Genomic DNA, 14,847 nt, shown 5'->3' with positions numbered 1-14,847 from the left:
ACTCACTCACTCACTCACTCACTCACTCACTCACTCACTCACTCACTCACTCACTCACTCACTCACTCACTCTGTCTCAGCTGCAATCATTCACTCATCAGTTCCTTCACAGTAGGCTGCCTTATTTCTGTCAGTCCTTGTCAGATCCTCATTGTTATCATCTCATGTCTATGTAGTCTTTCCCATGTTCTTTGTCATGTTTTCTTTAGTTTTTATTTTGTCAGTTTAGTATTTTTTTTAATGTTCCAGCTCACCCAAGCTTTTTATTACAGTTCTTGAATAAATCCAATCTAGTTCCTTCAACTTCCTGTCTGCATCCGTATCTGCATTTGGATCGACTTTTCGCCACCAACCATAATGCAAACATGCACCATGAAGGATGTTAGATTTGGAATGCACTCGCTGATACCTCATTGAAAGAATTACACTTTGACACTAAGGAACTTCTTAAATGTAAAATAAATTAAATTGCGGTCTTTACTATTTTCACATTTCTCAGATTTTAAGTGGCAGGTCATAACTACATGGCAGTCAGATCGTGGTATTAACATTGAGTGGGGTTTGTTTTGTTGTGCACGCCATGAAGTCTCCCTGGCTTAAATCTCTCTGGTTTAAATCTCTCCTGGCCTCCTTAAATTTGCAGTGTCATTAAGCCTCTCCCTCTGGGCTTTCTCATATCTGCAGAAAATTATGTATCTCAGCAATGTTGAATCTTTTTTCCTGTATGATGTACATATATGGTGAAAAAAACAATAACGTGAGCTGTCTGATGACTAAGAAACTTTATTCTTAGTATACAGCCCATCTGGGAAATGCTGGGTAATGTTTAAGTGTGTAGTGAAGTAATTTAAGCTTCTCTGCCTTGGACAGCTCCAACATTCTATAAAGCAAATGTCCTCAAATTGGTCTGGTTTGAAATGATAACCAGGGATGGTCTCCTTTGATTAGTTTGATCTTTAGGGAGTTCCTACCCTTTCACATCACAACAGGGGGAATATATGAGTTGAGGGTGAATAGTGGGGACTAATTAAGGGGCATAAAAAGCTAGGCCTGACTGCATGAGGATTAGCAAGGCTGCTGTTTGAAGTGGGAAGAAAAAAAGATGTCCTTGGCTGATTAATACATCTCACAAAAAAACACTATCAGAGACCCATTTGAATTTCCACTCAGTTTATACTTTTCTGTTCTGAAAGTGTTGCATAAGACAGTGTTGAGCAGTCATAAACACTGTAGCACATCATCATTTTCCTCGCTTGATTCTTAGAAGTGATGAGAAAAACATTAGGTACAATGATGAAACAAGTTTTTTCCCTGTCCCCTGGAGTGCATAAGTTTGGTTTGTGTTTGCTTGGAATAAACACTTCCACACCTTAGTAGGTGATTAAAAGATAATTATCTTTCGACAACCTCGGGTTGACCCATCCTCGAATATTACACAGGAAACGTTGTTGCCCGTCAGCCCAAAAAAATAAAGGAGTCAAATAAAGAGATGTGAAACACCCAAAACATTAAATAAGAAAACAAACCTGGGCTGCAGATACTGGCACAGATAACACCATTGAACAACACATGCTTCATACAGAATCTCAAACTTTGCCCTCACCAGGACCTTCACCGTTCCTATAAACCATCACATGGGAAATAGGGAACAATCATTTTCCTGAGAGAATAATGGGAGAGAAATCAACAAGGTGTCATCTGGTGCAGTGAGGAAACCCAACAATGAGGTTTGGAGGAACTCCCTGAAGAGCTGAAGGAGACAGGCTGCCAGGCTCAAGCCAGCAGCAATCAATGGTGTGTGAAGATGTGTGCATGTGAGTGCTTGGATCACAGCACAAATGTATAAAAAACCCACCACGCCAGAATACTTAAAACAAACGTCCATCAGCATAAAAGCATTTTCAGCTAAGAGTAGATGGACAATGTGCTCTGAGAGCAGACCAAACAACGGATTCATCTTTAAAAAAGGTATGTCATGCTGCCAAGCATTGTTGTAAATATGCTGACATCCTAAAATGTGTCTAATGCTCATTTTATTAATTTAAACAGTGTACTAAATAATGTAAAAGACCTGTACTGTGCTTCCATAGCATAGCTAACATTGCAGTGAGGAACAAAACATTCTGGTCTGAATAGAAACTGATAGCCTGATACAGTACCTTTTCAAGGCTTTGTTTCAGACATGTGCGGTATGGAAGGAGATACATTTCTTCACACCTCAATATTTCTTTGTTATTTCCAGCATTAACACTAATGGATCTTGCTCAGATGTTCTGTCCAGCAAAGTTCTCCACTTTTCTAACCTGTTAGCTAATGTTTGTGCATATTGCGCTGACCTTTTGAAACTCCACATCCATGTTCGTCATGCAGTATGAAGGCTGAGTCGAATGAGTGTATGTGCACGCCCAGGTATCCTGTTGTTATAGGCAGGAAAGTCCATTCTATAGGAAGGTGAGGCAAGAACAATTTAGATTTTTTTTCCTCTTATGTAACATTCTTAAAACATCCATGCCCTAATGACAGCCAATCAACTCTCACTTCTATTTTTTAAAGATCTGTTTACACTGATGGTGAATCAGCTGGTTATTTTGTATATTTGCAGTCAAACAGGTCAGACTTGAATTGGTTCAGTCTGCATATACTGTAGAAATCTGAAGGGCGACCCCTCCAAAAAAGAATTCTGTACAGTTGGTACATTTCATCCAAACTGTTCTCATTTCCTTTATTTACCTTAGATATTGACAGTCAATCAATTCAGCGCTGTAGAAAGTGACACTCAACAATGACTTTTCCTTACTCTCCCTGAAAAAGATGAGCTACCTGTTTAAACTGATGCATATAGTTGTGCCACATCAGTTTAACAATGAGGCCTGTTGATTCTGACCTTTTCTTCCAGCCTGACACGGTGAGTCCCCCATCTGTATGAGACCTGTGTCCGGCTTGTCTTCGCAAACAGAGGCTCCTCATTCACTCAGGACCTGAGGAGACCAAATCAAATTACCAACACATATCTCCCACAATCTACTGCGACAGGATCACCCTCCAGGCAGGGCTGAAATGGATACAGCAATATACAAACAGGGGAAAGCGGGAGGATGGAGGAGCACAGGGCTGAGAGAGAGAAGAGCAAACACTGTGGGTAGGGAAGGAGTCAAACTGTTGTAAGCACGGCAACAATGTGATTTAATTGATTCTATGCCTTCTCATCAATTTTGATCAAAATGAAATGAGCCTCTGTACGTTAGAAAAGGTTAAAACAAATTGAACGTGGAAATCACAGCTGGTAATCACAGTTTGTCTAACAGCAGGCTTTTAATGAGGAAATCCTCGATCCATCCTTCATTTCAGCCTCCTGTGTGTGGTACATATCTAGCAGGACTGTGCAAGAACATGTGTTTCTGTGCAAGTGTGAGTGCTGTCAACAACTTATACTAGCATCATGCCCACTTCTTAAAGCAGTTGAGGAGGAACAAATGGTAGGTTAATATCAACTCGTAATCCTAGCAAAAATAAGCAGTGTTTGGATTAATAAGGAGATATCTGAACAATTTCCACACAAAGAGGGAGCTTTTTAATGAAACTGTGTATTTTCAATCCTTCTTCTTCTTCTTTCAAATCCTTCTTCTGAGAACTTTTCCACACATTATAAAAGAAAATGGTTGACAAAATAGATATAATATATCAATACCCAAGTCTTGAATGCCCATAAATTTGCTACTTTATTGATTGAATGTTTCTTTAGCGCACAGATGCTGTAAATGTCCATGACACATAGTGATAACACTTGGGGTCACAGAGAAGCCAGAAGAAGAAATGGAATGACTCACAATCTTACACCACATAAATCATGATAATACAATTATTTTCTTAACAATATTCCTAAGATCAACTGTAGTTTGAACTATTTATGTATAAGATTAAGGTTTCTGCTGTTTTTTTGCTGGTGTGGAAATATAAAGACGATAACAGAAATCCTCCGGGTCATCTCTCAACCCCTCTGTTTTAATATCTGCCCGTATCCCTGACTGCACACAGCGTTTGCTGAAACTTGATTGTTTTCTTTGCACAATTAATACCAGAGTTTGAGGTATTTGAAATGTTTTGATTCACACCGAAACTAAATTAATCTCCATTCACACAGAATGCCGACAGTGATACAGTACGTCTGTTGCATTCAGTTACGTAATGTATCACTCTGTTAGAGTATGCCTCATGGTTGAAAACAGGTTGAATATCACACGCAAACTGCTGCATGCTCATTACCATAAAGATTGATGCCTGAACTCACAATGTCAAAAGTACAGCACGTATGACAGAAACTATTAAAACTGACATATAACACATACACTGGAATTGTAGCAGATAACTGCTGGCACCTTGTGGTGGTTTTAGAGATGCAGCAGTGAAACTGTATTCTGCCCATTGCAGTTGGGTCTCATTAAAAAAAAAGTGAGTCTGAGAAGTTTAGAAGTTTCCTAAGTGATGAATATTAAAAAAAAAATAATAATAATCACACACACACAAACAAGGGAATGGTGTTGTATTCTGGTTTTATTTTAAAAAGCAAAATTTGCAGTGTTAACAAAAAAGGGAAAGCCACATAATTGCAATACACCCTGCTAAATAAATAACAATGCCTCTTGTTAATCTCAAAGCATACCCCACTGGAATATGCTGCTGTGAAGACGCACTGTTGCCTTTTTGCTCACAAATTGCCCTATTTTCAGGAGTTGATTTGCTTAAGTAAACCTAAAACTGCACAGACACGCTGCTGTCTCAGCAACAACAGTCTTCAGTAGAAATGCAAATAGATAGACATGCAAAGCAAACCTCTGGCTAATTACAAAGCCGTCTTACATGGTTTGTGTCCCTGAGTGCTGGAAAAAAAATGTAATGCACAGCATCTATGCTCTTTATAAACATAGCTTTAATACAGAGGATACATCTCTGACTTGCCAGAATGTGTAGCTCTTACCAAAGGAAACACTAATTATACTGGAACACAAAAGCACGTGAACTCTTCACTTATTTTTAAAAACATGTTGGTTTGGCAATTTTTCCTCTCAGTTAAAGACAATCCACAAAGTATAAAAGTAATTTAGGGTGTGTTCATCTCAGAGCAAGAGCGGGTGAGGTCATAAAAACTGTTGAAAATGTGGTGTTGACTTGAGAAAATATTCTCAAGTATAGCAAAAAAAAAACAGTCTCTCAGGTTAGATTGAAACTTTGCAGGGTTTAGATGGTTAATAAAAAAAACACAAATATAAAACATTTAATCTCATCCTGTCTTACTGGACATAAAGTATTCCTTATGCAACAAGCTAGGAAAGTTCTCATTTAAAATCTCAGGAAGGCACGATTATCAAAAACAGAAAAAATACTTGATATGAATTTGAATTTGTGAGTTAGACTACATAGAAAAAATGACAGCCTTGCATTTTTTCTGTCAGGGCAGCCGAGCCAAGTTCACAATCTGTTTCAGTCTCAGTCATCTTTTTTGTCAGATGTGCTGTCTTCATTTTTTTCCCCTGAACTGGTGCTGCCAGCCAATTCCAGATCACCCGGTCTTGCTTCTCGGATCGCTTGGAATCTCTGAAGCTCCAGGTAGGTGGTAAAGAGTTTGGCATACTCTGGGTGGGTTGTAGCGAAAGCTTGAAACTCATCTGGGGAATAACAAGCACGGAGAAGACGAAAAAGAGAAAAAATAAATAAATCAGGATCCAGTGTGGCTGAAGGTATATATGCATTTATTTACTGCACGTTTTCCCACCTTAATATAATACCCAAGTGGAATTACAGAAGATTTAAAGACAGAAATGTAGCTTTGTCCCAAAGGAGAATCCACTTACTGAAGGTGATAAAACCAGAGCCATCTGCATCAATCTCCTTGAAGAGTTTGGCCATGTTTAAATCTGACACACCCAAAGCAGAGCGCAGCAGAGCAGTAAATTCATCGTGGGTGATTTTCTCATCTTCATCTGTGTCAAACAGCTGCAAGAGGGAGGACAGCAAGTCCAAAATTTATATGGTGTCTTTTAAATGTTTGCAGGCTCAGGAAAAAATATTTAAAAAAAAACAAAACATAAAACTGGGACATGTGGTGAGATAAACAGAAAATACAGTGTATCAGCTTTTGACAAATTAGTCACACAAAAATAAGCGTTCAGTTGCTGTTTATTCAAAGCCACGTCTATCCTGATGGCCTGCAAAATGACTCCACACTTTACACGACAGGCACACTTTCTTAACTTGACATTATCCATGCCTCTCTGAATGCTGCCTCTGTTCTTTCTGCAGCAGTGCTGCTGCTGACTGCTGCGCACAGACAGGAAACACGGAGCTGGGACCTTCATCTTTTTGCTTTAATTTTGTTTTTTATAATCATTTTAACTTTTACTTTTCATATTCAGTATAAATGTAAATATTCTATGTCTGTATACAGTATATATACAATCTGTCTAAATGTACTCTTTACCTTTAACAATAAAGCAATAAACCCCAATGCAATACTTACAACAGCAGGAAATGTATAATGCAATAGAACAACCATGATGGATGTAAGAGAGTAAGTGTGGCATACAAGCCTTATCAAGCTGTATGCAAAAGAAGTCCCACCAAGTACTAGCTTTGGGCTTGAGTGAGCACATTTGTTGGATACCCATTTGTTGGATACCAACAGATTTCTGTGCAGGGTTCTACATTGTTTACCACTGTGCAGTCTTGTATAACATTCTGTCTCTAGCAGAAATACAACAGTGTCATCATTTTTTCCCATCCTACCTGGAACGCCATTCGTAGCACATCTTCAGTGTTAGCAGGTCGACACAAGATGGTCACACCAATCACATACTCCCTGAAGTCAATGGTGCCGTCTCCATCCTAGAAAAGTCAAAGAGACAATACTGAGTGTTATGATGGGTAGTGCTTTATAATTGATCCTTTCTGTCTGGAATCCAAAAATCATCAAATCTGATCATAAAGACGATGGGATCGGTCTTTTTTCTAGTTTGAACGACACTGACTGCTTAATACAGATAATATGCTATAAAAGATCATTAACAAAAGATTTCTATGAAAAGCGATTCTCTATTATGGAAAAAATGTGAGGAAAGAATTTTGGGAACAAATCATCATTTTACACAGATTTCAGAAACTGTTTTTGTTCTTTTTTCCTCTTAGAAATGTTCCGTTCCTACTCATACCTTTGGCAGCATTATCACGGAAGGAGTAAAAACAGCTTTCATCATAATTTCCTCTCATAATTTCCTCTTTCAGGTTGCATAAATCCTGAACCCACACCATCACCACCCTTTAAATTTGACTTACACTGGTACAACTGATATGCAGTGAACCTATCCTACTATAGTGTAGATTTATTGTTACTGGCATTGTTCAACTATATGCTGTAAACACTGACTGTTTGTTCAGGCAACTTTTTCTACTCTATTAAGACTCAATAAAACAAAAGGAACTTCAGCATCTTATTATTCATTCAAACTGGTGTTAATCATTGGCCTGGGTTATGCAAGTTGTATAAAAAGTCAACCAAATATTTAATACACGTCCTCACCCTGTCAAACAGCGCAAACAGCTCCTGGAGAACTGGGTTGACAGGCAGCTTCAGGAAACCGGCAAACTCGTCAATGGTTATACGGCCTCCCTTACAGGCGCTGGCCATGGCTGCGAAACTCTCAAGCTCCTTCCTCACATTGTCCCATTTCAGACTAAGTCAAAAGGGCACAATAAGAACCATTGTTATTGGCATTAATATTCTATTTTGATTTTATCATTTGTAGATGATAACTTCCAAGCCTCCAAATGCCTACAGTGTACCTTAATGTGATGTTCTTACTTAAGTTTGCGGCTAATTTTGGTGAACTCAACCAGACCAGCCTCCATTGGAAGTGTCAGGTCGCCAGCTGAGATCATCAGGCGACAGTCTTCATATGTGTGGTCTGTCACTGGAACTCCCAAAGCTCTGAAAACAGACAGTCTAATTAGGGGTCGGCTGAAATGCTTGTGAGGTGTAGGAGGGAGCAGTCGAGAAAGATATTCGAGGATGTGGGAGATCCGAGCAAAGCAGAAGCCAAACTCAACACACACAAATGTGTTTTTCATCAACTTATGCACATTATACATGTTTTCCACTTTATTTATTACTTGTAGAAATATATACTCTCGCTTTTCTATGGAACTTTGTTCTGCTGTGCACTCAAGGGACACAGAGGAATGTGCAATTCAAAGCAAGGAAAGTGTTTTGTATAGTGCCATTCAACAACACAAAGTGCTTTCCACAAGGCATAACAGGCATAAGACCAATGAACACTCACTGGGCCATAGTTTGTCTCACTCTGCTGGCAAACAGAGCGGGGCTTTTCTTCTCCTCTTCTGTGGGGATGTGCGGCGGCAGGAACTGGAAAACAGAACAAACAGAGAAGAAAGGTCACAAGGAAGGTCAAGCAGAAAGTAGAGTTCTACACTTGTGCATGAAAGCCAGAATACACATCTCTGCAGCAGGCTGATACGGTACCATAACAGGTAGAGCATAAACCGAGAGCAGAGAATGGTCATTTAACTATACAAAGTATCTGAAACCACTATAAGTCTTTCTACAACCTCACATCAAGATGCACTCAGCAAGTAAAAGTAAAACATTTTTTTACCTCTATCTCGACGGTGGTGTAGAGCTGGCACAGTGTTAGAAGCAGCAGGGTCTTCCTACAAATAATACAAGGATGGTACTTTGTTGTATATACATATCTGTCTATCCATATATATATATAGATATATATATATAGAGAGAGATAATAGGGCTGTCAAAATGAACACGTTAATAACAAGTTACTGAAAATTCCTCTTAACGGCACTCATTTTTTCACGCAAGATTATGGTGGGCATGTTCTAGAAATATGACTGTTGGTCCGCTCTGTAGTTTGAGAAGCTGGCAAAATAATTGGAGAAAGAAAAGGGTGTTTTGAATGGCAAGTTCATCTTTAAAACCCTGCCAGATGGTTGTCTCGACAGGACCAAAGTTATCTGCCGTTACTGTCAATGTGAACTGAGTTATCCAGTTGTCCATTATTTATCAGGACAATTTGTTTTGGGTTAATGTAAATATAAAATTAATTTGCATAAATAACGCATATTTGTCTGTTACCATGTTGGTAAGAGTATTAAAAAATATCTATTATTATTATCGATAATAAAACATTTATTTTGTGATTAATCACGAGTTAACTATGGAAAAATTGATTAATCGCGACTAAATGTTTCAATCGATTGACAGCCCTAATATATATATATATGTATATGTGTAGTAAACAGTGACTTAAAAAACATTAATCCCCCTTGGTGTTTTCCTGTCCAGAAAAAGTATCCAGAAAAATAGATGTTTTGGAGAATATTGTGTAAAAATCCACAAAAAATAGTCCAGTTTAAGTTCTAAAAAAAGGAAAGGGGTTGTGTGCTTAAATGTAGTCACCGTCTTTGTAATGAATCCCCAGAAAAAGATTTGGTGCTATCAATTCACTTCAGAAGTCACTCATTCTGTCGGATAAGGTCCACCTTATGCACATCAGTGTCACATCTTCTCAGTATGTATAGACCTTATCGAAAAGGCCCCAAAGTCTGCAACAACACCAACTAAGAGGCACCATCAAGAAAACAACACCATGACGATGAGCGAGCTCTCCGAAACCTGTCAGAGACAAAGCTGTGGAGAACTAAAAAGCAGGGATGGCATTTAAAATAAGATCCAAAACTTTGATGATCCCACAGAGCACCATTTAATCTATGATCGCCAAACGCAAAGAATGTGGCAGCACAACAAACTGCTTAAAAAAAAGGAAGAACACCAGGGGGGGCGAATCATTTTGTAAGCTACTGTTTTAATTAGTGTTCACTGTCTACTGAAATGTGCCAGACGACACTGCCTTGATGGAACATGCATACTATGCTGTAGAAGAAACATCAAGAGTCGCAACTCACGAGCCGAAACCTTGCCAAGTCCATGTCACTGTATCCTAAATGAAAAAAGAATGGAATGAATAAGATGTAAGATAAGATGTACACGTTAGCAGCCAAACTTCTACTACTGAGGATCCATTGATTTTGCTGGGATGGAAGTAAACTGTTATCATTTTCTCATTCCTGTCATTCATTTTCACCTCCACCTCTTCTGTGATAACTTAGAGGTACAATGTAGTGTCTACTATTGGCTCCTAAATTGTGAGGTGAGATGTAGCAATGGTGTAATGGAGTCACAGTTACTCACCAGTTTGTTGGGATATCTAATGATCATAGGCTGCACGGGGACCCCTGGGATAAATGCACCTAAAAGAGGACAAATATTATGACTTTATTGCGCCAACACCTTGATCGGAACCAATTGGATACAAGTCCATGCGGAAACAAAATCACATTCAGAATGTTTGGAAAGGTTCACCATCAAGTGGCTTTTTTGTTGTGTAGCTTTTGTGGCCAGCAGATTAGCTTTAGGTGAAAATGCTCAGAGTGCTTTAAGCAGCAGCAGAAGGAACTATTAAACAGGAACTATTAAACAGGAAACAGCGCTTTTGCCTTTTTACCGAGCCTATTTTTATCTTTTATGTGTTTTTATGCTGCATCACTAAAAAGCTTTTTAAATCTATATCATGTGACAATATATATCTTTTTAACTTACCTTGCTTAAATGTGATAAGACAGGAGCGATTTGTACATGTTCCCTCTGGAAATATCAGAACCTGAGCAACAAAACATTATTACTGAATGTTAAAATCATGTGTTTGATCTTTTTTTTTTTTTATCAAATAGGCTGCATAGGGTTATAATACCCAAAGAGCACTTTTAAACTAATGTGAGTCAACACTGTACACCTCTTTCTGGCATAAAGTTAAAAGAGCTTGACTTATGCAGTGTGGTCTTTCAGAACTAACATAAGAAACTGTGAACCAAACCAACATCCTGAGTTCTGACTTATGGTTTCTCAGTTTCTGCAACTGAAATGTAACAAACCTGTGGCCAGTGGCCTCCTGACTTGGCTCTATTGTCAATCTCCTGGATTGTGTTCTTCCTAGAGTCTGGGTCATTTCTGGAAACCAACACTGGCTGGAGACACCGCAGAAACCCTGCAGAGAGGGCAAAACATCACAAATATTTCAATGTGTACAGATGTTGTTTTTTGACATATTTTTTCCTCAATTACTTCATGTACTTTCATTGTTTTTTTGCATTTAAATATGGCAAGGCCGTTTCACTGGACAGTAACTTACTCATGTGACAGTTATTAAAGTATCAAAGTCACTGATATCCTACAGTACAATGTAGGGATCATAAGTCACACAAGCCCCCTTCATAGAACGTGTGCAATTGTGAAATCAAAGTAAGACAGAAAAACAAGTTTCCATGCTTATGTTTGTTCTTCACAAGTTCACACATACACATTGCACATTTTGGATATTTTTACAGCAAGCATGGTTTCCTCAAGCACATATGCCCCAACCTTCCTGTCTTAAAAACAACAAACCAATGAAGAGCATCTTACTGCCAAAGATGGGCGTAGCCAGGTTCTCAACACGTGAGACGGTGGAGGGCAAGCCAGCTACGACGCACACGATTCCGTCGAAAAAGGTGGAGTGTGGTGCCACGGCCAGGATTGGGGCCTCGTTGCTGCTGACCTGCGTACCCTTCACTACGACTCTGAAGCCCATGCTGAAGTAATAAGCCCTTCCCAAGACAGCCATCACCTTTTGACACATCAACCTGGAAATTACAGAAAAAAAAGACTAAGGATTACTGAATTATGGAGATTATTGAAAATGTAGAAAAATAGACAAGGCAGAAATGTGTTTTATAAAGTATTTTAGACATGCTTTCAGCATATTTCATATTTTTCTTCAATGGACTGAATGAAAGGGTTCTAGTAATAAGAATTGGTTTACTTCTCTGTTCGCTCTCGAATGGCAATGTGTTTTACCTTCACCAATTCCTCAGATCATAGAGAAAAGGTAGGATATCATAGCTCAGACTGAGGCACAGGGACAAAATGATGAATGGTGCTGTGGAACTTTTAAAGCTTGTTCAGAGATTACAAGCTCATGAATATTTAAAGCTGTATTAATCCTGCTCTGCTGGACAGGGAGCTTAATATCATGTTGTGCTGGTTTCAGAGCAAAAAGCTTAAATTTGTATCAGTTGGTCAATTTTATATGGCTAAGACACGGCTTCCTGCATTATACAGAGGGCACAGAGCAACATACTGTAAGACAATCACAAACAACAAATCTGCAGTAGAGGGGCACGAGTGACCTTTTCTCATAGAAAAACTTCAAACTTTTTTTCTTTTAAGGGTTTGAGAGCTTGAACCACCCTGAGAATATCTAAGCCTGTAATCTGCAAAACAGTAAATCGATTAACTGGAACAGATAAGCATTTCCCTTGTTCGCCACCTACAAATGTGGTTATAATCATATCGAAAGCTGTGGTCACAAGATCTACGTGCAAAACAGAACAATGAGTCAGCTATTATATGCAAAGTTGACACTTTCAAAAAGAGCTAAATCTACAAGCAAATATTTTACATTTAGTATGATATATTAATCATCCAAGATGCCTTTACATACTGTATTCACACTACAAAGCACTAAATATGTAACATGATCAACTGCAAGACAGTTTTCATTTGTTACATATATTGATACCAATAACGTGGTAATATTACTTTAACTGTTTTAAAGTGGGCTTCTTCATAAGGGCATAAATTATGTTTTAAGATAACCTTAAGCCCCTGATAATACAACTGACTATATCCTTTCTGAGTACTGAGGGGAGATGAGCTAATGTTACTTGTGGGGCAGATAAGATCTAGCTAACCATGATTCTGCAAAAGTGAATGCAGCTGTGCATTCTTAAAGCCATGTCAGGAACTATTATTCTGAGAATGCACTGCCTCCACTTGTTCCATTTTATGAAGCAGGGAAGCATGCTTCCTCTGCTTTTTCTTGTTTTAGTAAAAGAATATCTCCAGTGTTTAAAAACAATGCGATTCTTTGGATACTGTGCATTTCTTGATCAGTATGTTTACAGCGAGCTTCCTCTTCGTCAAATGAGGTTTTGGAAATGTTACAAAGATATTTAGTCTCCACTATGTCACTGTATATTAGGATAAAAAAAAAAAGAAAAGAGGATTATCTCAAGAACTCACCACCACCATCTTAATCAGTATATTTTCTAAAAGAGTTAATCAATGTTTGTGCTCAAATGAGCAGAGAACTGCTTTGTTACATAGCTTTGTGTAATATCTGGTGATGAAAGCGTTGTACCTGTTGGGCAACAACTGGGTGTATTTGCATACATCGTAGGCCTGTGTGTGAAATGTTAGCCAACACAGACCTAGCTTTTATTAGAGCCACAGCATGTTTAAAAAAATATGTTTAGTATGTCTTTTTCAGTCACCCTGTGGTGTTACTGGGGCAAATGCTGCCATAGACTGGCCAATGGCAGGCCTACATGCAGTGGGGCCATGAGTGGGACACTTGCTTAGTGCTTTGTAATCCTGGAGTTTTTAAACTACATTTTTTAAAGTGACTTATCAGAGGCGGACAGGGCCACAATTGTAGTCTGGAGACTGATGCCCTTTGTAGCGTGGACAGCTTTGTGTGAGGGTTTGCTGAAGTGGCACTGAGACTCTGTCAGTAGTTACCGTCTCCATCCAGTCATTGGTTCCACAGCTCCCTTCACAGGATGCTTGAGAGTTATTATGGCAGCCACCGGCCATGTCACCATCAGGACCAGCGCAATGAGGATGGCTCGAAGAGGGACCAGGAAAATTCCCAACAGGAAACACTGCATGGAGAAGGGGGAATTAAAAAAAAAAACATAGGCACGTTAACCAATAAACTGTAGGCCTATACAACACTGTCAGCTGTCAGTGTCAGCTGCACCTTGGTTAACGTTTCACGTTCAAAAGGCAGAAAAATGCACGACTCTAGAAATCCATAGCACTGGTCATCTCTCTAGAAAAAGCCACAACGGGTCTCATTGTGTTTGTGCGGCAAGCCGATTGTCAAAGCCGCCGGAGAAGATTACAGGCCCGGTTACACAGTAACCCGTGTGTGTGTGTGTGTGTGTGCGTAATCTCACACATCTGAAACAAAGTGAGCACTGTGTTGCCCGTTCCTTAAAAATATCCCTTCATCACCGAAGTTCAACACCGTACTCACTTTGATAAGTGTAGCTTTGGTCAGTGTGGTATCTTGGACGAACGGGTTGATGACTGCAGGCAAAAGCAGGGATTGCTGCCTCGGCAAAGCGAATACTCGCTGCGGCGGCATTGCTGTCCTGTCCGCAAAGAAACGCGCAAATGTTGCAGTCACGGCGGCGTTATGTTGTCATCTCACTTCCTCAACTGGGGGGCCCGTTCTCATTTCTTCAGTATGACGACCTATGAAGCGCAGCGCACGCACTCACACACACACACGCGTACACAAACTAGAGCGCGCAAGCACACAGGCCACCGAGAACGGAACCGCACTGGCGTGAAGCTCCTCCCCCAACGTGGCTGCATCCAGTGATTATAGCCCCAAGCACTTAATAATTTTCTGTCATCCACGATTGCTCGTATTTAAATGAAATGTTCCTATGCTTCTCAATTGCTTTTGAATACATTTCAAGTCAGATCAGAGAGACAAGTAAACTAGTGTCGCATGTGTGTGGAGATATTTGGAGACACTGGGAGACACAGGAATGCAGGAAAAGCTTTCCAAGACATTTGTAGAAATGCACAACGAGCAACCAATAGTTAGAAAAAGGGATTATTTTCAGATATTAAAATGCGTTTTCGAGCTCTCA

General features: G+C 39.4%; 1 protein-coding gene across 1 annotated transcript; it reads right to left on the bottom strand.

Moving 5' to 3' along the window:
* Nucleotides 1-4,533: 4,533 nt before the first annotated feature.
* Nucleotides 4,534-14,511, bottom strand: lpcat2 (lysophosphatidylcholine acyltransferase 2). The gene is made up of 14 exons (XM_072380198.1): nt 14,220-14,511; nt 13,700-13,842; nt 11,543-11,760; nt 11,014-11,126; nt 10,682-10,742; nt 10,274-10,332; nt 9,988-10,022; nt 8,664-8,718; nt 8,331-8,413; nt 7,853-7,978; nt 7,571-7,724; nt 6,781-6,879; nt 5,850-5,991; nt 4,534-5,663 (listed from the first exon to the last, which is right to left on the bottom strand). The coding sequence occupies exons 1-14, from the start codon at nt 14,328-14,330 to the stop codon at nt 5,485-5,487; spliced, it is 1,578 nt and encodes a 525-aa protein (XP_072236299.1). The 5' UTR covers nt 14,331-14,511; the 3' UTR covers nt 4,534-5,484.
* Between the last annotated feature and the right edge of the window lie 336 nt (nt 14,512-14,847).

Source organism: Leuresthes tenuis, unplaced genomic scaffold (assembly GCF_036924035.1).
Source record: "Leuresthes tenuis unplaced genomic scaffold, fLeuTen1.0.hap1 SCAF_2, whole genome shotgun sequence".
NCBI classification, from domain to species: Eukaryota; Metazoa; Chordata; class Actinopteri; order Atheriniformes; family Atherinopsidae; genus Leuresthes; species Leuresthes tenuis.
The sequence above is the reverse complement of the archived record's forward strand: the minus strand, read 5'-3'. Positions and strand labels throughout refer to the sequence as shown.

What these genes read in the sequence shown, in the direction of transcription:
- lpcat2 (XM_072380198.1), bottom strand. Translation starts at nt 14,330, where the DNA reads ATGCCGCCGCAGCGAGTATTCGCTTTGCCGAGGCAGCAATCCCTGCTT. An exon ending in ACACCACCGTCGAGATAGAG is followed by an intron (nt 8,414 to 8,663) that starts GTAAAAAAATGT and finishes TCTGTTTTCCAG; the next exon opens with TTCCTGCCGCCGCACATCCC. An exon ending in GTGAGACAAACTATGGCCCA is followed by an intron (nt 7,979 to 8,330) that starts GTGAGTGTTCAT and finishes GTCTGTTTTCAG; the next exon opens with AGCTTTGGGAGTTCCAGTGA.